Source organism: Astyanax mexicanus, chromosome 2, assembly GCF_023375975.1.
Source record: "Astyanax mexicanus isolate ESR-SI-001 chromosome 2, AstMex3_surface, whole genome shotgun sequence".
Taxonomy (NCBI): Eukaryota; Metazoa; Chordata; class Actinopteri; order Characiformes; family Acestrorhamphidae; genus Astyanax; species Astyanax mexicanus.
The window spans coordinates 54358954-54381307 of NC_064409.1; the positions used below are offsets into that span (position 1 = coordinate 54358954).

The following is a 22354-nucleotide window of genomic DNA, read 5'->3' on the forward strand; positions in this document are numbered from 1 at the left end:
AATGTTAACATACTATTAATGATTTTAAGATACCAATACTGATAATAACTGATAAAATACGAAGTTGTACACTTATACTTGTTTTGCTTCAAATGTGTGAGAGTAATATATTTTTGGCTAGTTTAAGATTCTGAAGGGCAGGTTTTAGACTAACTTTGGACTGGATATTTTTTTGGTGGACCTGGCAACCCTGCTGCCCTGCTACTTTCTCTACTATCACTCTGCGGAGGGAGGGCAGCTGTCTGCTGGAGAACGTCTCTGTGCTAGCTCTCTCTTCACAGGATGGCGGTGGAGTCGATCTCAGCAGACTGGGAGTTTGATCGCTTTGACGATGGCTCTCAGAGTAAGTGTCGCCTCTGTTTAGCTGAAACATCGGTCAGACGTTAGCTCGATTAGCTGTTAGTGGGGTTAGCCACCAGGCTAGCAGCATATCTAACGTAGCTAGGTTAGCTAAGCTAGGTGGCTAGCTGTGTTTTGGTCAGATGATCAGGAGCTCCTGCCAAGCTGTAGCTTTAGTGATCAGTCTCTCTGAACACTGCCTGGGTGTGTGACCCGGGGATCAGCACATTTTAAACATCCCTGTATTACTATCAACTGTAAGACTAGGACAGATATGCTAACTAGCTAATTAATGCAATAGATATTCAGTGTGGTTCACATAAGCACTGAGCTAACGTCTCGTGATCTGCTGAACTAACGAGCCTATCAATTCAGCGATTCGTCGCCAAGTTCTGTAAATTGTCTCCTTTTTTAGTCATCTTTCAATCACATATGTAGTTAGATGACTAGCCTGTTGACTGCATAACGTAAGCTAGCTAACCCCATGTTCACCCATTCAGTCATATGACCAAAACGACAAGGAGCAAGAGTCCATTGACTCCTCTATTAGAGACGTAACTACGTTACTGTGGTTTTAAGAAAAAGTGCTGTTTTAAGGAAGTGTTGGAATGAAAACGCCCCTGCACGATGATATATGTGTAGCTAACTAACTTACATTTGAAATTGTCAGTATACCACTTGCTGAAGTCAGCATGTTAAGCATTATTTTTAGCATTGTAAACAGTGCTGCTGGGTATCGAGCTACTAACTGTCAGTGTCACTGACTTGAACTGTCAGTGCCAGTTTTCTGAGACTAGCTAGGTAAACGAATTAAACGGCCACAGGGTGTCTGTACTGCCTGACTGTAAATATTAAGACAAATATTTAAAAAGTGTAGTGCAGTGAAAAGAGGGGGAGGGTTGAGGGGTTAATGCGAAAATGTCTAATGATTGTTGTATTGCAGTAAAAATGCAATTTTGCCTTTTGATTACATTCTAGAAATTCATACTGAAGTGCAGCTAAAAAACTACACAAAGTTCTTGGAAGAGTATTCATCTCAACTCAAAGCTATTGAAGAAGCCCTGGATGACTCCATTGGTGATGTCTGGGATTTCACTCTGGATCCAATAGCTTTGCAGGTGCTGTATGGTTTGTTTAAACTGGTGATGTTTAAGTTGATACTCTTTTGTTTCTTTTTACCTTCCTAGACACTAAATGCATCTCTTTATATTTTGTCTGATTACAGCTCATTCCCTATGAACAGTCCTCACTTTTGGAGTTGATTAAGACAGAAAACAAGGTGAGTCTCTAATTATGGGACATCTAATTATATAGAAATGTGTATTTTTTTCTTTTCTGTACTTTATTCTGTAGGATTGGAGAGACTAGTCAACCAAAACAACCGGACTAAGACTTACTAGAGGAGGTGGTCTCGGTCCTGTTCCAAACAGTTTAAAAATATTTGTTTGTAGTGAGAACCTTATCCGGTCTCGATCCCACCCAACTGTCAAAATACTCCTTTTATTTGAGCTAAACAACTGTTCAGGTGCAGCAATAACCTGATATATTAGCCAAATAATTACCATAGCTGTGAACAAATGCTGTCTTTGCTGCTGCTTCATGCTACATTGTTTACACCCTAAACACTGAAAGTGCAGCGTTTACTGATCACGTCCACGCAGCACTGTTTACTATGGGGCATCTCATTGAAAATACTGCGTTTGAATTTGTAACAGCAATATTTTCTGCATTCAAAGATTTAACAGCTTCACGCTGCACAGATATATTCATGCTGGTCTGGAACACAGAACTTTCTTCCTGTATGTAGTTTCTTGCTCCTGCACCAGACAGCTCTGACCAATGGTTGGTGCACATTTTGGTGCATTTAGGTTTAGGCCTGTGTGAAAACACTCAGGTTAACAAACTCATCAACTGATTTGGACAAGAGAAACCAAGTACAGGTGCAAAAACACCTGAGGTTCTGCATACTTGCGCTTGTAGTGCTTATACCATTGCGTGAGAGAATTAATTCCAAAGGGCGTTTTCTGAACTGAAATCTATTCAGCAGTGATCATTAATGTACCTAACATAGTCACAGCTGGGAGGCAGTATTGAACTGGTGATGTTTCTGTAAGATTTCCACAGATCAGAAACACTTAAAACACACATAGTCTAACAAAGAAGATGACTTGTTGGCTGTAGCAGATATCATGTCATGTAATACTTTTTCAGTATGAATGATGTTGTCTTTTGTTTGTTACTGTTCTTTTTTGCAGGTCCTTAATAAAGTCATTACAGTTTATGCAGCTCTCTGCAGTGAAGTCAAGAAATTGAAATATGAGGTATGTGACAGTTTTACATTGTAAAGAGATGTACTATATAAAAATTGCTCATTATATGATAAACAATAATGTACTGAAAAAAAATTAGGATGAAGGAAATGTAAATGTCTTTGCATTTAAAATTGTAATGTTCATTACCTTTTAGGCTGAAACAAAGTTCTATAATGGTTTGCTGTACTACGGTGAAGGAGGTAGTTGTTGATTCCATTTTATCCTTTAAAACATCTCTTATAGGATTTAGTAACTACTAATTTCTGTTTTGACCAAGAGATCTGTAATTTAGCAGCACATAATGCATTACGTCCTATGGTCCAAGTTCTTGCTCATTTGTGAATCCTGTCTTGTTTGAAACTTTATGAATGATGTTTTTTATTGACAGTGTCAGACACCAGTGTGGTGGAGGGCGAATGCCAAGTTCAAATGGGACGCTTCATCTCCTTTCTGCAGGTTGTTTTTATGTTTGTGGCTTAGTGTATATTAGATCAGCAGATATTTGTGTCACCGTTTACCCGCCAAACTTCCAGTGAGTGAATTTTGTGTGAATTATTTTCTCTTTTTTTGTACCATGCAGGAGCTGTCTTGCTTTGTGTCTCGTTGCTTTGAGGTTGTGGTGAACATTGTGCATCAACTAGCTGCTTTGTACAACAGCAACAAGTGAGGTCTTCAGTGATGTGATATGTTTATTATGTTTTATACATCGTCATATTCTGTGGTGATCCTTCTTATTAGATTCTGGGTGTAATGTTGGTTTATGACTGTATTTTCTTTGTCCCTCATTGTAGAGCTGCCACAAAAATCATTGAGTCATCTGGAGTTCATTTTCAGGTAAAGTTCATAATATGTGTCATTTTTGATTAAATGTTTAAAACATGTTTAAAACATGGGATTCAATATGTGACCGCTTTTATTGGGTTTGAGCAGACAGTATATGAGCACCTGGGTGAACTGCTGGTGGTTCTTATCACTTTGGATGAGATCATGGAGAACCATGCTACTCTGAGAGATCACTGGAAGATGTACAAAAGGTAAACAAGACATGGAAACATGTTCAAGTATATGTTGGTAAACCTTTTGTTACTTTTGTTAAACCAGCTTTATCCTAAATCTGTTAAGAAAAACTGTACTCTAGTGTAGTATTCTTTGGTGAATTTTGCTATGACATTTACAGATTACTCAAATCTGTCCACCACAACCCATCCAAGTTTGCTATTCTGGAAGAGAAGTTAAAACCATTTGAGAAGCTTTTGCTAAAGCTGGAGGGACAGCTGCTGGACAGCATGATCTTTCAGGTTAGTGTGGCATCTTTTCCTCTTATTTTTTGGGCAGTTCCTGGGTAGAATCAAGGCAAAATATTGATGTTTATCCATTACACTGTTACCAAGGTTGTGACTTGGAGTGTGCTGATCTGACAGTATTGTCATTGCTCTAATACTGTCAAATATCACTGGATTAAATATTGGAAGAAAAAAAGAAGTATGATTTAGATATGATCCATTAGCCTACACTATTGTGTATAAGCATAAATCTACAACCCAAGCCTAAAAAAAGTGGTATCATGTTACCCTTGGTTTTGAGCGAGAATAAAAGGGGTTCCTGTATATTGCACAAAATAAAACAAAAAAGTTACGTTTATTATTGTCTCTTTTTGTTTAGTTTGTACTATAAGCTTAATTGGTCTTTCTTCAACATAAATTGGGAGAGCATGTGTCTCACCAGAAAGCAGTGGTACCGCTTTTAAAATGCAGTGAAAGTTTGTATGCAGTTTATGGGGCTGCAGGTCACAAGACTCAGCTTCACATCACAGGACTTTAATTCTGTCTTGGCAGAGAGAATGGCAAAGCCCTTGTATGTAACTCCAAACTGTACCTGTTCCTAGTGTTTGATTCAAGCCTAGCCAATCTCCAAAATACATCTATTAAATCTCAAGTCCTCATTGTTTACATTCAGTGTGATTCTTTAATAAAACCAGCTACTGCTACAAAAACATACAGCAGACTTGTGGTATCTGAGGGGCTTGTAGGTATTGTGTGTACGCTTGTGACTGTGTCCTAATATTAATAATTTTTCCCCTCCTCTTTCTGATAGGCTTGTGTAGATCAGAGGTTTGATAATCCTGGGGAGGGGGTATCCGTCTCTAAAAACAGTGCCTTTGCTGAGGAGTTTGCCCACAACATTCGCACAATCTTCGCCAATGTGGAGTCAAAGCTTGGTTTGTAGCTGCTTCTTTTTTTGTTGACAAAATAAGGAATAAATCTACTCTAGTGTAATTCCCGAGTATTTGTGTTTACAGGGGAACCTTCTGAGATTGACCAGAGGGATAAATATGCAGGGGTCTGTGGCCTCTTTGTCCTGCATTTCCACATCTTTCGAACTGTTGACAAGAAACTCTATAAATCTCTTTTGGATGTGTGCAAAAAGGTTTGTTTCCCTGTCTGTGATTCTACACTGTGTAATCTTGTAATTTTTTTTGTCTATTCAGGTCTGCACCTTTGTGCTCGGGGTTTATAGTTTCGTACATTTGATGGATTTCATACAGTAGCTGTTCAGAATTCTAAGGTTACATTTCTAGGTACAATTTCACTGAAGTCTTTAAATTCACATAGGGTCCAGTATAGGTTAACACAGAATAATGAGATTCATTCTACATTTTTCCTGTTGGCATTTCGCTTTTTATTGCCCTTCCTCGGCTTAGATCAGCCTGTAGTTTGTATAACTTGCTTTGGAAAATAATAAAGCTCTCATTTTTCTCTTCCAGGTCCCTGCAGTGACACTCACTGCCAACATAATCTGGTTTCCTGACACTTTTTTGATTAACAAAGTCCCTGCCGCAGCCAAACTGATGGATAAAAAGAGTCTCCAGGCCATTCGCAGCAGCAGAGATGCATTCTTGCAACAAAAAGCACAAACACTAACCAAGTGAGTTTTAAGCACATATAAAAGCATATTGGTATGTTGTTATTGGCATTCAAAAACATTTTGTCAGGTCAGCTTAAAAGGGGGGTTTTTGCTTACTCAATGACTGATACCCACTTTTTACAAAGCTGCAGAGACGATTGGCTAAAGTTGAGTGGGTTATGTGAGTTTGAGTGCTATGAACTCCATAAAAAATAAGAGACCACTTAAATTTTATTATTATTTTTTTTATTTTACCAAATTAAACACCTGTAATATATTATCAAGAGGAAGATGGATTATCAAATGCCATCAAACCAAGCTGAACTGCTTAAATTTTTGCGCCAGGAGTGGCATAAAGTTATCCAAAAGCAGTGTGATGGTAAGACTGGTGGAGGAGAACATGCCAAGATGCATGAAAACTGTGATTAAAAATCAGGGTTATTCCACCAAATATTGATTTCTTAACTCTTAAAACTTTATAATTGTTAAACTTGTTTTCTTTGCATTATTTGAGGTCTGAAAGCTCTGCATCTTTTTTGTTATTTTATTAATTTCTCATTTTCTGCAAATAAATGCTCTTAAATTAAATAAAAATTAATTTAGAATTTGGGAGAAATGTTGTCTGTAGTTTATGAAATAAAACGACAATGTTAATTTTACTCAAACATGTATCTATAAATAGCAAAATCAGAGAAACTGATTCTGAAACTAAAGTGGTTTACTGGGTAGCCAGCATGTTCAGATAAAGACACTGCTTCTTATCTCCAATACAACAGCTGACAGATGCCTGTGCTAACCAGCATCGTGCTAGGAATGATGTGGGGAGGAAATGCCATCAACCAATTAATTTTCCATTTACTTCCATTAAAATACAATAGATTTCTTTACATTCCCGGTAAATTTGCCATTTTGGAGCCACAATATGGGTCCAGTTTCAGACTCGGATTAAACCGAGGCTTTATCTCTGTCCCAAAATTCAACTCAAAGTGTTTTGTATAGAAAAGAAACATTTGCAGTGGAGATCTTAAAGCGTTCTTGATTTGTCTGCAGCTTTATTGTGCTCTGACACATGGTGAGTCTGGTACTCTATTTGTGTGTGTGTTTCTGCAGGGATGTGCAGTCTTATTATGTGTTTGTGACCTCCTGGATGATGAAGATGGAAGCTATCTTATCTAAGGAACAGAGGCCTGACAAACTCGCTGAAGATCTGAGCAACAGGTGCAATGTCTTTGTGCAGGTAAAGAGGATAGTCATCGTATTGTCTTGACATGAATCAGTGAAACTGACAGGGTATGAACTCACACACTGTGTGCGTATTTCCTGCAGGGAATCCTGTATGCCTACAGCATCAGCACCATCATTAAAACCACCATGAACCTGTACATGTCCATGCAGAAACCCATGACCAAGACCTCGGTGAAGGCTCTGTGTCGTTTGGTGGAGCTTCTGAAGGTAAAATTTGTAATCCTGCAGTTTTCTGGTTCAGGACTAGAAAGACTAATAGTCTTCAAGTGCTGTTCTGAAAGCAGTAATTAAAAGTGGGAGTTTTATACTATACATGAAAATCCACACACTCTTTTTTTTTTTTTTTTTTATATAGTAAGAGCAACATTAAATTAATGTAATGAAAAGAATGGTGTGTGTTGAATGTCACATTTTTACATTATAGTGTAATTTCTCTCAATGCATTGTGCCTGGCCCACACTACAGGCTTATTTTCACCTGATGTAGAAAATGTGAGACATTTTTTTAGATTTTTATGTCTTTTATTTTTGTTAGCCATCAAACCACACTACGCAATCTGCATTTTCCACCAAATATTATGTATTGTAAAGAAATAAACTTGTTTCAAGTCCCTGATTGCTCTAGAAGAAGTTTGAGGAGAACCATGGACACAACACACCACAGGACAATCTGAGAAGATTCACCCTGATATCAGGGGACTTCTTGTGGTTGTCAGGAAGAGCAAATCGTCCCCATTATCCAAGTGTGTGCCAAAGAATAAGATTGAAAGTGTAAAATGTGTTTTTCTGTAATGAGCTTGACTTGTTTTTTTATTTGATTATTGTAAATTAATCTAAACAAGCACAATCAGTTTATTATCGATTGTCATTTCTTTCTATTTTTCAGGCTGTAGAGCACACATTTCACCGGCGCTCCCTAGTAGTGGCAGACTCTGTGACGCACATCACTCAGCAGCTACACTCCCAGGCCCTGACCTCCATTTCTACAGCTAAGGTAAAAGGTTTTGTCTTTGTTGACCAAGTTTGGCAATAGAAGGCATCAGTCATCAACTTTCACAAAACAGTCAACAACAGTAAGCCTTGTTGTGAAATTGGTGAAACAATAAGGAGATTAGATTATGTTTGGTTTTTGATATGTTCATATGATTGTAAATACCAACATAATATTGCTAATATACTTTTCACCAGTTCTTTTTATTTTCACTTTTTAGCATGCTTAAATATATGGGCATTTGATCCTCATTTTAACAGTATTGAGAAGACATAATAAAACAAAACAGATTAAACTGAATAAGTTTGTTTGGACCCTCCACACATTTATTATAACTTAAATGCCTTAATTTAGAATCAGGTGCATCACATCAGCTGCAGGTGATTAGAACATGATTTTTGAAAGGAAATCGTAAGAGTCTGCCTTATATTACTTTGGGCTTGTTTGGTTTTGTTTGGTTTATTGATGTGGTTCATCATGACTTGATCTGAAGAGGTCCCTAAGGCCTTTATTGGTGATCTCCATTTGTTGGTTGTGCTGAAATATAGGGTTTCATAGGTAGTTCTTTTCTTTTTTTCTTATAGATGACCATAGACAAAAATTGTCAAAAAATATTTGGAGGCAGTTGAATGTCCGCTATATTTTTTTTGTTAATAGAAGTTTTTTTTTCCCTCTCTTCCACTTCTACTTTATTGTGTACTTGCCTTCTTTGTTTTACAAAATGTAAATACATGAGTGAGATTTTTTTTTTATCTATCCTGTAGAAAAGGGTGATCTCTGATAAGAAGTACAGTGAGCAGAGACTGGATGTGCTGTCAGCGCTGGTTCTGGCTGAGAACACTCTGAACGGGCCGAGCACGAGAGAGAGAAGGCTGGTAGTGTCTCTAGCACTCAGTGTGGGCACTCAGATGGTAAGGTTAAAGGATGTTTGGGTGTAGGAAAATGTGGACATACCTAATATTGAGATATTTAGTTTTTGCAATACTGTATGAATTTTCAAAAACACAGTTATGTTTTTTTCAATTATTACTTTACCTGAAAGATTGTTGTCAGACAGTGGTTTATTTATATATGAACAATATAGTATTGTGTTTCAACCTTGATCTCTAGGTGTCTTTAGAGCCCACTATTGTAAATCAATAAAAAGTAAACCTTTCTTTTAGTCAGAATTTTAAGATATGATGGTGCTTTTTAAAACTGACAGTTATCATAAATGACTATATATTGCAACATATTGAATCGTAACCCGTGTGTCGTGATATGTAAATTTGCATACACTATACCAATCATTTTTAACTTGAATAAAGTAGGTTAAGATAAAAGCGTTCATTTGGATGGTGGAGGCTTTTATACTGATACACAGGCAGCCAGACATATCTAAACCTACAAATTTGTAGCATTTTTCTTATTCTTTTCACAGAAAACCTTCAAGGATGAGGAGCTTTTACCTTTACAACTTGTCCTCAAGAAGCTGGATCTGATCAGTGAATTAAGAGAGAGGTGAGACTGAATACAATATTTCTGTCAATATTCGACTGAAAAAGAGATGTTTTTTTTTTCCAAAAGCAAAGCACTCTTGTCTTCTCTCCTCAGGGTCAAAGTACAGTGTGACTGCAGCTTTCTCTACTGGCACCGTGCAGTCTTTCCCATTTACCTGGATGATGTGTATGAAAATGCTGTGGATGCAGCGAGGATTCATGTATGTCTGCTACATTCTGTTGTACATTAGCAGTAGCAGAAATTGAACTGGTTGTACTATAGGAACAGAAATCTGACATTTTTAATTATTAGCAAGTTCTGTTTTCTGTCATTTTGCATTTATTAACTGTTAAGTCAGCATTTTTATATATTTGTGTTGGTGTTTTCCAGTACATGTTCAGTGCTCTTAGAGACAGTGTGCCGACCATGTTGCACGCCAAACATATGGAGTCCTGTGAGCAGCTGCTGGAGTGTTACGACAAAGAGATCATGGATGTCTTTAACGAGGTGAGAAAGTGACAAAGAGGTGAGAAAGCTGAGAAAGAGCTAAAAATTACCGAACAGTGACTGGAATTAAAACAAGTTTTATATAAAAATGTATGTAAACTGAAGTTCCAGTGCATTTTCTTTCATTGCATACAGTATGAATCTAAGATATGTAATGTTTTGTCTGCTCAACATTTTTTTTGTTAATATACATCCATTCCTGCATTTCAGGTCAGGTCTGCAGCACATTCCAAATAAAAGTTGGGATGGTAAAGCATTCCTCTCTTATTTATGTTGTCTTTTCTTTTCACAAAAACGTAAGCGGTTTTGGCACTGAGGATTCCAACTGGTAACATTCTTATTTGAGATCAAGACTGAATCCTTAATGCCCGCTTTACTGTTTTACCGTGCCAAGTTTTATTTGGAATGTGCTGCAGGCTATTTCAGTACCAGTGACATCAGTACCGCATTACTTAGTAACCAGTAATCTGACCATTTTTTCAGTAACAAGTAATCTAACCCATTACTATTTCCAATTCCAATTTGTTATCAGAACAAATCCATAATCATTTTAATGATCAGATGAAAGATACTTTTTTGTAATTTTCCTTAGAAAAAAGGCTGCTTTATGTAACCAGTGTTGGGAGTAACGGCGTTAAAACTAATGGCGTTACTAACGCCGTTATTTTTTTCAGTAACGAGTAATCTAACTAATTACTATGACTGTAACTATAACGCCGTTACCATTTCCGACACCCCGTTACTGCACGTTACTTTAGCCTCTATTAACTTTTTTTTTGTTGTAACTTTGGTTTGCCCTGGTTAACCCCTCTTCTTTCCGGTGAACTTGAGCTTCTGGCCGCTGTGCCTGTGTGTTGGCGTGGTGAAGTGAGGCACAATTTGCTGCTCTAATCAATTCAGTGATTGCCCTGGGCAGGCCAAGTTCCGATTTAAGGAAGTTAAGCTCTTTTTAGCTGCTCCGGTTTTTGTGGTGCTGCTGCTTTCTCTTTTAGAGCTTAGATTCTCTGCCCGAACCCGACCTGACCCAAAGACCGTCCCAAAATCGGGCTCCTATTTTTATTTTATATAAAGCTCTGGTGTGATAATCACAATGTTGCTAAATAACCAATTATTATTGTTCACTAAAGCGAACGAAATAGCGAAAACTGAAAGTGAAAAAACATTTGTGTTAACTGAAACTAATAAAAACGGTAATTAAAAGGAAAAAACATAACTATCTCGAACTGTATTTTGTGTTTATAAAACTAACTAAAACGAACTAAAATTACTGAATTTTCGTGTTTAATTTATTTATAAGAGCTGTTGTACAGCGGAGTTGTACAGCGGGCGGTGTAGCCGCAAAATACGACAGAAAACACTGGAAAACTGCAGAACTATGTATGGGATTACAATATGAGCGCAAGGCAGATGAAAGAGAAACAGGAGATTCAGTATGTGAGAACATTTACCTGTGAGTAGCTCATTCCAGAACAAGCAAATATCTCTCTCTCTCTCTCTTTCTCTCTCTCTCACGTTTATTAGATTGATCTCTCTGATGAGATGTGTGAAAACTAATAAAAACTAGCAAGCCCACCCTAAAAACAAATTAAAACTTACTGAATCAAACTATAATAAAATGAAAAATGTAATCACGTAGCTCTGGGGGCACATGAACGCCTCCGCGTTTGACTTGCAGCACTGTGTGTAGCTGTTCTTAAAAATCATTTTAATTAAATAATAGTTTTATGCTATGTTTCAGTGTTAATTAACATAATTCTGATTATATTTCACTCATTCAATCAGCCCGAAAACAGACAGTTTATGGTTTGGGTTGGCTCGGGCTGATAATGACAGTTCATGGTTCGGGCTTGGGCAGAACGTGCACAGGCTCCGGCTGGGTCGGGTCGGATTTTTTGGGCCGATCTAAGCTCTATTCTCTTTTGGTGAAACTGTTATATTAATACCATTTTAACGGTCATTAGATTGTTGTTTTTGTCCATTATTTTGTTTTGTTTATATATACATATTTCCTTTGAGTGTGGCTTGGTTTGTTTAACTCCATCCCCAGACGCGTTTTTCCGTTTTTTTTTTTCCGTTTTTTTCAGTATTATATGTTTTAGTAATTTTCTTTGGTTCTGTGAAGAATTTCATGTTTATTTTTTGTAATTCGTAGATTATATTTTTGTCAACATTTTGGGTTTATTATCGTTTGGTATTTTTCTAATAATAGTAAATACATAATTCATTTCCTTTTTTTTTTGACGGGCGAATAATAAAAGTAACGCGATAGTTACTTTTACTGGTAACTAGTTACTTTTATAGTGGAGTAACTCCGTTAGTAACTCAGTTACTTTTTTGGAGAAGTAACGAGTAACTATAACTAATTACTTTTTCAAAGTAACGTGCCCAACACTGTATGTAACTAATAAGGTATCTTGTAATCTAACATAGTAAATCAAGTAATTCATAAAGTAACTAACTTACTTTTATAAAAGTAACTATTACTGTTCAGTACTCATATCCTCTTCTGCATAGGTCATGCCTTTATAAGGTGTGCCACATGTGGCATAGTCTTCTTAAAAAAATACATTCATGCTTGGAAAAATAATGCCCTTTTAGCCCAGTGAGGTGAGGTATTTAATTATATTATTCACTACAGAGGGAGAACTATGCAAATTACTTCACCCACATTTTTTTTTTCTTTTTTTTTTTTTTTTACAAACTAGAGCAGGGGTTCTCAACCTTTTCTACCTTGAGGCCCACCTGTTTACAACTTGAAAGTGTCAAGGCCCCCCTAATAATAATAATAATAATAATGATGATGATGATGATGATGATGATAATAGAATATCTAAAATAACAGAGTATAATAAACACTTGCTACCATAACTTTACCCTGAACAGGGATTTAGGCTTTCCAAATAATGTACACAAACGTCTTACTGGAAACATGCTTCAATACTGTGCTTCTTTTTTACTTTTACCTTTAAATATACACATAAGAGTAGCACAGTTTGACGGGGTAGCACAACTCAACAGAACACCTGATGACTCGGCTCCCTGTGTGGGCGTATCCGTGACATTTTTTAATTCAAATGAAGCAACAGATGTAGTCAATCACAATTTTAAGATTTTTATTCAACCTCACTGTGATCTATAGTTATATAAATCCGTTTTCAGCTTCTCCTCCGTGGTTGAAAGGTAGCTGTTCTGTGTGTGTGAGGCTCGTATGTGCCTCTGAACTTTTTGCCAGAGGGCGGGGCTGTGCTCATGCAGCGGCTCTCTCTATTTAAATGAATAGAATGCACTAGGCTGGTGGACGGGGAGAGAATGCGTCTTTCTTGCGGGCGCGCTGCACTTACAAAAAATTTGATTTTAAGTCGCGGCCCACAAAATATCGTCCACAAAATGGCCATGAGGTTGAGACACCTGATTTAAAGTGCTAACTACAGACTACTTTATCCCTCTGAGAATGAGCCATGCGGACCCCTAGAGGTTGCTTCGCGGCTGGTGGTCTGCGGCCCCCCGATTGAGAAACCATGACCTAGAGAACTCATTACTAAAAATGGATGGATATAAACAACCCTTTGACCAAAAATGGCCAGATAAAAGGGATCAAAAAGGTCAAGAAGCCTTTTAATTTTTTATTTTTAATATTTACATTTTTAATGATTACTTTTAATTAATCAAGAAATCGGATCAAGTTTTATTTTTGTTCAAACAAATAATTGTCCATTTATCAGGATTATACATTTTAATGTTTTAAGAGTTATGAATGGAGTGGAGTGAGTAAAGTGGAGTGCATGGTGTCTCAAATATATCTTGCTTTCATTAGCACTTGTTGGACAAGCTGTGTAAGGAGATAGAGAAGGACCTGCGGCTCTCTGTGCACACACACCTCAAGCTGGACGACCGGAACCCGTTCAAAGTAGGCATGAAGGACCTGGCTCACTTCTTTTCCCTCAAGCCAATCCGCTTCTTCAATCGCTTCATTGATATCAAAGGTAAGTTGAACTGAGAGTTGTTCACAGCACATGAAAGATTCCAGTGCATGCTGGTTCCCTTTTCAACTTGTGTGATGAAAAGGGAAATATATTTGCCGTCTGTCTGTGTGCTGTAACAGGTGGTGGTTGTTTTTCTTGCAGCCTATGTAACTCACTACCTGGACAAAACTTTTTACAACCTGACCACAGTGGCTCTCCATGACTGGGCCACATATAGTGAGATGAGAAATCTAGCCACACAGCGCTATGGTCTAGTCATGACTGAGGCCCATCTCCCCAGCCAGACTCTGGAACAGGTATGTATTTCTATTTCTTACCGAGTCTCGGGACTGTTTGGTTCCTTTCAGTAATCTTTTTTAAAAGATGCAGTGATTTATATTTAATTTAGTTAAATTGATATCTATAAGGGACTGGATGTGTTGGAGATTATGAGGAACATCCACGTGTTTGTCTCGCGTTATCTCTACAATCTGAACAACCAGGTAAGTCTCACTTTTAAAGTCCTTTGTTCTCAGTTATTTGTTGATTATTAATGCTACGTAGTAGTCTTTGTGTTTTTGAGTTGCATTGCTATCATTTTCTATAGATCTTCATTGAGAGGACCAGCAACAACAAGCACTTAAACACCATCAATATTCGGCACATCGCAAACTCAATCCGCACCCATGGAACTGGCATAATGAACACTACTGTACGTACAGTTCTGCTTGAGAATAGTGTCTATTGGCTGTTTGTATTCCCTGGATTTTTTTTCTCTAAGGTGATAGGCTGTCAAATTTGAAACACGCTTTCCAACATGTTCAATACTTTTGATTAACTCACATCAAATTACAGGTAAACTTCACGTATCAGTTCCTCCAGAAGAAGTTTTACATCTTCAGTCAGTTCATGTACGACGAGCACATCAAGTCCAGGCTCATCAAAGATATCCGCTTCTTCAGAGAAACCAAAGATCAGTCTGATCAGAAGGTAAACAATGACTTTCTATGTGTGTGTTGAAGATTTTGACAAGGGTTTCTATTTGTTAATACATGATTTGTTTCTGTTTTTGTTTTATTGAATGTTTGTAGTACCCCTTTGAGAGGGCTGAAAAGTTCAACCGGGGCATCAGAAAACTTGGCATCACTCCAGATGGCCAGAGCTACCTGGACCAGTTCAGACAGCTCATCAGTCAGATTGGTAAGACAGTTTGGCTACGTTCACATTACATACCTCTTAAATCAGTTAATTTTTTATTGCTCAGATCAGAGTTGACTTTCTTAACTGTTCACATTCATGTACATTTAAATCTTTTTGGTTAGTGTCAATGTGTTAGTAGGGAAGCTCTTCCATGATTTGGAGACCTGTGCAGTAGGCAGAACAAGCTTAAAAAATGCTTTTTATGTATTATTAAGCCATAGTATTTCACCAGTTATTTGACATGATATTTTTAAAATGGATATTTGACCACAATTTTGAACATTTTGGTCTCTCCCCATTCATAACAGATCAGAGCCTGGTCTTTTGTGACTGTAAAAAAAATATGGCAACCAAATGTACAGACTTTACCTATAAGTAAAACTGCAATGTTGCCCCACAAATCATACAGTACAGGCCAAAAGTTTGGACACACCTTCTATTTACATTGTAGATTCTCATTGAAGGCATCACAACTATGAATGAACATGTGTGGAGTTATTTGCTTAACAAAAAAAAGGTTTGAGCACCCTTTGCTCTGATTACTGCTTTGCACACTCTTGGCATCATTCTCTCAATGAGCTTTAAGAGGTAGATCACCTGAAATGGTTTTCCAACAGTCTTGAAAGAGTTCCCAGAGGTGTTTAGCACTTGTTGGCCCCCTTGCCTTCACTCTGTGGTCCAGCTCACCCCAAACCATCTGGATTGGGTTCAGGTCCTGTGACTGTAGAGGCCAGGTCACCTGCCGAAGCACTCCATCACTCTCCTTCTTGGTCAAATAGCCCTTACACAGCCTGGAGGTGTGTTGGGGGTCGTTGTCCTGTTGAAAAATAAATGATCGTCCAACTAAACGCAAACCAAATGGGATGGCATGTCGCTGCAAGATGCTGTGGTACCAGCTGTGGAACCAGGCATGTGGAGTCCATTCGATTGGAACCAAAGATCTCAAATTTGGACTCATCAGCTCAAAGCACAGATTTCCACTGGTCTAAAGTCTTTTCCATGTGTTTCTTGGCCCAAACAAATCTCTTCTGCTTGTTGCATCTTCTTAGCAGTGGTTTCCTAGCACCTATTTGACCATGAAGGCCTGATTTGCATAGTCTCCTCTTAACAGTTGTTCTAGAGATGGGTCTGCTGCTAGACCTCTGTGTGGCATCCAACTGGTCTCTGATCTGAGCTGCTGTTAACTTGCGATTTCTGAGGCTGGTGACTCGGATGAACTTGTCCTGAGAAGCAGAGGTGACTCTTGGTCTTCCTTTCCTGGGTAGGTCCTCGTGTGCCAGTTTCGTTGTTGCGCTGGATGGTTTTTGCGACTCCACTTGGGGACACTCTTTTTTCCTTAGTTAGCTGATTGGTTCAATAGGGCTGTCGGCTGTGTAGTAACCTGACTTTTTCCTTAGTTAGCTGATTGGTTCTTGCCATAATATGAATTTTAACAGTTGTCCAATAGGGCTGTCGGCTGTGTAGTAACCTGACTTCTGCACAACACAACTGATGGTCCCAACCCCATCGATAAAGCAAGAAATTCCACTAATTAAACCATTTCAAGTGACCACCTCTTGAAGCTCATTGAGAGAATGTCAAGAGTGTGCAAAGCAGTAATCAGAGCAAAGGGTGGCTATTTATTAAGAAAATAGAATATAAAACATGTTTTTAGCTATTTCACCTTTTTTTCAAGTCCATAACTCCATATGTGTTCATTCTTAGTTTTGATGCTTCATTGAGAATCTACAATGTAAATAGTCATGAAAATATAGAAAACGCATTGAATGAGAAGGTGAGTGCAAACATTTGGCCTGTACTGTACGTGTTATCTATGACAACATATGGATGTGACTCAGATCTGCAGAGCCCTAAAAAAAAATCTAATCTGTCACATTAAGGGAAAAATCTGATTCAATACTTCTGGCTTGTAATGCGTACACATAACCTTTGCACTTACTATTGATCTCTTATTTCACATTACTTGTATACTTAAGTATTGTTATATTTGTATTTTGCATTTGTGTCTCTTGTTTCTTAGGTAACGCAATGGGGTATGTACGAATGATCCGCTCTGGAGGCCTGCACTGTTGCAGTAGTGCTATCAGGTTGGTGCCATAAATTCTAGACACTCACACTTTTCTATTTTTATAAAATGAAATTGTTGTTGAGTTTTAAAATTTTTACCAGGTCATTCATTCATGATTTATATATAAATGTTGTCTATTGTAAGATTCCATATATTCACACTGTTGTATTATTACCATAGCCATAGACTAATATCATTTGAACATTTGTTTGGCCCCTAAAGGCAAAATATAAAGTATTCAATTCTTATGGTTTCAGGTTTGTTCCTGATCTGGAGGACATTGTAAACTTTGAGGAGTTAGTAAAGGAGGAGAGTCTATCTGATGAGACGCAGAAGGCAGCCAGGTACTAAAAAACAGCTTCACAGGCTCCTCATTTGTCATTTGTCTCCTTTTTGTCATTACATGGAAGTCTAAGATTTTCTACAGTGGTTTGAGAGCACCAAAAAATTATTTTTTTTTATTTTTTCCCTTTCATTTCAGCGTCTTGGATTCGGTACTTAGTGACCTGACCACTAACTCAGCCGAGGGAACTGAGTATTTCAAAATGCTTGTGGGTGTGTTTGCCCCAGAGTTCCGCAGCCTGAAAAATATGCACTTAAGGAACTTCTACATGATCGTTCCCCCTTTGGTAAGCAGGCAACTTGATGATGAAGATGATTTCTGTTGGTTGTCACTTGTTTTATAACATGTTCTTAATAATCTTTAAACATTTTAAAGAGCTACGCCTGAACTCTTTAGCCCCGCCTCCTTTCTCACGCTCTTTAGATGGCAGTAGAGAATCATAACGTAATCACGACTGGCTTATTTTTGAGTAATATGCTAAACAGTCTGGAAAATAATCAAATTGGTGGGTTTCTTTGGTTGCTTGTGCCACGATCTTGCCAGTGACTCTCAAAACTCTTCGTTTTGAATGTGCCTCTCAAAAATCTCAGTTTGAAATGTGTTGTAGCCCTACCACTTCCATGTTCCCCTCAAGCCTAACAACACTCCTAGACATGAATGTTCAAAACAAAGGGTTAGGACTAAGTGGCAAGTGATAAAATGGGATTAGGCCTTAGTTATGTTAATTAAATATAATGCTGTCCTAACACTATTTCTAAGATTCACCAAAAACGAGACATTATTTTCATGTGAAGTAATAGATTATCTAAATAACACAACCAGCTACCAGAGTATTTGCTACATTTTCTAGTAATTTCAATTTTTTTTTTAATATATATATGTTACAATTTACAGTTTTTGTCTTCTACTCTCCCAAATTTCAGACAGTCAATTTTGTGGAGCACTCTATAGGCTGCAAAGAGAAGCTGAATAAAAAGAACAAAAACGGAGCAGCCTTCACAGATGATGGCTTTGCCATGGGTAATTTTCAAATTGTAATATCAAACAGATTTCATATATTTTTTTGTACCTGTTTTTTTTTTTTTCCCCGAATGAGTGTTTCCTATCCTTTCTGTCTCTTCTAAGGTGTTGCCTACATTCTGAAGCTGCTGGATCAGTATCAAGAGTTTGACTCCCTGCACTGGTTCCAGGCAGTCCGAGAGAAATACATGAAGGAAATGAGCGCAGTGGTGAAAGAGCAGAATGTTCAGGCCACCAGCCAAGATGAGAAGCTCATGCAGACCATGAACTTAACTCAGAAGAGACTGGATGTCTATCTGCAGGTAGGCTGTACGCTATTGAAGCTCAATGCTCCGTGTCTCATATTAAATGAGCTTGGTGGTGGAGGAGGTGACCCTGTTGAGGAATTTAATTTCACTGCTAACAAGTACTGAATGTCCATCTGTCTGCTGGCAGGAGTTCGAGCTGCTGTACTTTTCTCTGAGCAGTGCACGGATCTTCTTCAGAGCTGATAAGACTGCAGCAGAGGAAACCCAGGAAAAGAAAGACCGGGGTGGGTAAATTGCAGTTTAGTGGAATAAATGTACTTAACAGTGATTTTTATGAAATATCTCTGAACCCTTAAGACAACTTAATGCAACCCTTACCTTATAAAGCATCATAAGTGTCACAAATCATATGCTTTATGTCTATTTTCTTTACATGCTATTTATTGTAATACATGCAAGTGCAGTTTTTTTTTCCTTTGTTCTTCAGGCCCTTTCACACCAAGTACAGATTTTTCAGACATTAAAAATAAATTTTTAATGTTGTGGAACCTTCACTGACTACAACTACTACTACTGACTACTGACTACAACATTTCTTGCCTTCTGTGTCCTGTAAACAGAGCTGGACACTCCATGGCTCTGATAAATGTAATATGTTTCAGCTTCTTTTTCTCGTGCTCTCTTTAATTTTCCCCTTTCCACAAGTACTCATTAATGAGGGGAGACAGAGCTTACATGAACAGACTAGATTCATAGACGAACTTAAAAAAAATGACTACATAAAGTAGCATGCAATGCAGCTATGTTGTCCCCCAGCAAAAAAGACTTTCTCCAACTGTAGAAAATCAGCACAGTGGCGCAGTTCATCAGTTTCGGACTCTAAGGCCCAATCCCATTTCACCCCTTGGGCCTACCACTTACCCCCACCCCTTCTTTTCGAGTGAAATCCTCCCCCTAAGAATTGGTACAACCCTTCAAGCACCTGATACGTCATCAGGAGCGCTAAAGTTCAGTAACTAAGCTGCTGCTGGTTAACTAGTTAACTTTAGGGGATTGTATGTCTTTAGAAAGGGGGGAGAAGGTGTAGAAATGAATTAGTTATTATTGTCCATTCCATAATTCCTCTGTGATGGGGAGCTGAAATTAGCTTTTATTTTATTTTCTGATGCTGCAGCCCCTTTCGGCTGTTGCACCATTTAAGGTGGAACAGGAAAGTTAGCTAGCTACTGAGACAAACTACTAGCAATCTTTATTTTGCTTGTTATAAAGAATTTGACCATAAAACATTGAAACTACACATTAAACTCTAGTAATATAGTGCTGATCATCACTTTTAAAAGCATCACTTATAAAAATATTTACATTTGTGGGTTTCTTTGGTCACTTGTTTGAAGTGTGCGTCTGAAAAATCTCAGTATGAAGGGCAACAGACCCTAACCCTTCCCCTAACCTACCCCTTCAGCCTAACAATAATCGGGACACCCCTACCCCTTGGCGTGCACGCGCAAAACAGGGGGGTAGTGGTAAGTGGTAAGGCCAAAGGGTAAAATGGGATTGGGCCTTAGAAAGTCATAATGAATTGACATATTTGTTTATAAAATGTGACGTTTTTTCAAGTCGTACCATGTGTGCCTATAAGAAGTAGGAATATGGGTGAAGCCAAAAACCTTTTAAACTTTATATATATATTTTATTATTATGTCAGAAAGTGGAAAAAAAGAAATAGAAGGTTTTGTTTTCCGACAGGGATAAATTACAAACAAAACATTGTACTAACAAATGTACCTAATAGCAGTTGGCAGCTGGCAGCTGCACCTGGCAGACTGTTTTGTAAAAATTGAATATGGAAAGTTGACAACTAGTTGGTAACTTTTTTTCCCTTAGTGGATCATGTTGTTCAAACATTGCTTAAGTTTTTTTTTGTTATTTAAGTTGTGCTAGTAATTTTGAATGATGTCTAGCATGACCACCGAGCTCAAGTTAAAAATCCCTTCCTTCAATTTTTACAACCAGACAGTTGCTTCAGTTTAATATTATAGTTTTTATGTTGGCATTGATCTAATGGTAATTTTGTATCTTTCAGAGGATGTTGCTAAAGCAGCGGCGGTTTCTTCTGAAACTGAATCCAGCAGCAAGTAAAACCCAGCAGCAGCTCTCAACATTTTGGAAGATATGAAAGATTGTAAATAGAAACTAACTCAGAAAAAAAGGTATAGAGTACCATATTTTGGATGGTAGCAGAGTCTTGTAATGTTTTGTATTGAAGTAAATAATGGCATCCATTTCTCAGCCAAGAATTTGAAAAGGTACATTGAGAAAGTAATGGAACACTTGTTACATCTCCTGCACTTAATTTGACTGTAACTGACAGTCGTTTATGATCTTCTATATGACCTGCTTTTACAAAGCCAGGGTTCTGCCACTACATATTATTTTTCCTCAGCTACTATTACTATTATTACTATTATTACTTGCAGCTGTGCAAGTGTGGCAGCTTCTTATCAACTTAGTCTACGATAATATTTTAATATGGTAATAATGTGACCCTTAAAATTGATATTTTAACTAAATCCTTATTGTCTTAATCATCATTTGTTAATCTAAATTGCTGTTTGTCTGATTGTTAGTGTGACTGTACAAGTAAAATTTGCCATAAATTGTCCCTGGATCAAATCAGATCTTCTCCAGAGTTATGTAACACTCAAAAGTTCTCCTGGTACAGTAACTGGACTGTATTAATCAGTAGTTCTGTGTATTAGCAAAAACTTGGCAACACAATAAGTATATACACACGTATATGTTTTCAGTATATGACAATATATCGCGCTACTGAATGGAAGGTGGTGTTTACTTTTTTGTGCAGTCCCATCAGTGAGATCTAAAAACAAACACTGTCAGGATTTAAAAACACCAAAAAAAAAATGACTGTCTACCACCAGTCGTTACATGTAAACTAACAATTAATAATCAATTCTGTTTTTCAAAACAAAATATCACAGTATATAGATATGTAAACACAGCCCTATTCAACTATTTAAAATGGTGGCTGTTAAAAACCAAGTGTATTGTTGAGATGCAGCGAACTAATCTTCTGAGGTAACCTGCCTAATCACATAACCTGCCAAACCATATGGAAATGAGTGCAGTTTTTGCCTTTAAGGCTTTTTTTTCTTCAAAATTATATCAGCATGTATAAATGAATATGGCTTAAGATGTGAAGGAATTGCAGAAGCACTGTGTGGAAGAGGTGTCTCATTACACAAGCCTTAATATGCAGTATTCATAAAGTGATGTACAGGATGAATTTGTAGTTTCAGAAACATTCCAGCTGAATGTTGATTCTTCATGCTCTTTTTGTAAAATCATGCCCAGTTGAGCATTATAAGTAATGCCATAACAACTTAATTAAAAAGATTTCTTAAATTATAAAAACTGTCTTGCTGTATCCTTGTGTTTTTATCAGTCACTAAGAAATGAATGCACCACATACCTTAACACCCACCTTTAATGAAATTCTGGGGAATTGAACAATGCAAGCTAAAAGGATGATTTGATATTTCCATTGAGCGATCTGTACACGTTTTACAAATCAAATATTAATATGGACACTTGTTCATCCATTTGTCTGCTTCATGCCATTGGGTCGCAGAGTGTCTACTCGAAAAGTCTTCCATATTTTCCTCAGTCCTGGTCCAGACTTACTGCCAAGCCTTTCACATGTTGCTCCTCAGTCCCCT

At 37.6% G+C, this 22354-nt stretch overlaps 1 protein-coding gene across 1 annotated transcript; it reads left to right on the forward strand.

Moving 5' to 3' along the window:
* Nucleotides 1–108: 108 nt before the first annotated feature.
* washc4 (WASH complex subunit 4) lies at nt 109–22033 on the forward strand. Its single transcript, XM_022672264.2, has 33 exons — nt 109–343; nt 1318–1457; nt 1565–1618; nt 2595–2660; nt 2806–2851; nt 3040–3107; nt 3232–3314; nt 3443–3485; nt 3582–3685; nt 3829–3949; nt 4746–4869; nt 4951–5078; nt 5416–5576; nt 6666–6792; nt 6882–7007; nt 7686–7793; nt 8555–8701; nt 9211–9290; nt 9384–9489; nt 9660–9776; nt 13591–13759; nt 13901–14055; nt 14167–14241; nt 14346–14450; nt 14594–14728; nt 14830–14938; nt 16959–17025; nt 17264–17350; nt 17488–17635; nt 18273–18369; nt 18475–18671; nt 18805–18901; nt 20701–22033. Exons 1-33 carry the CDS (start codon nt 283–285, stop codon nt 20754–20756), a joined length of 3507 nt encoding a protein of 1168 aa, XP_022527985.1. The 5' UTR covers nt 109–282; the 3' UTR covers nt 20757–22033.
* Nucleotides 22034–22354: the final 321 nt, after the last annotated feature.

Coding starts and splice junctions, on each gene's coding strand:
- washc4 (XM_022672264.2), top strand. CDS start 283: ATGGCGGTGGAGTCGATCTCAGCAGACTGGGAGTTTGATCGCTTTGAC. Junction 3,486..3,581: donor CATCTGGAGTTCATTTTCAG/GTAAAGTTCATA, acceptor GGGTTTGAGCAG/ACAGTATATGAGCACCTGGG. Junction 8,702..9,210: donor TCAGTGTGGGCACTCAGATG/GTAAGGTTAAAG, acceptor TTCTTTTCACAG/AAAACCTTCAAGGATGAGGA.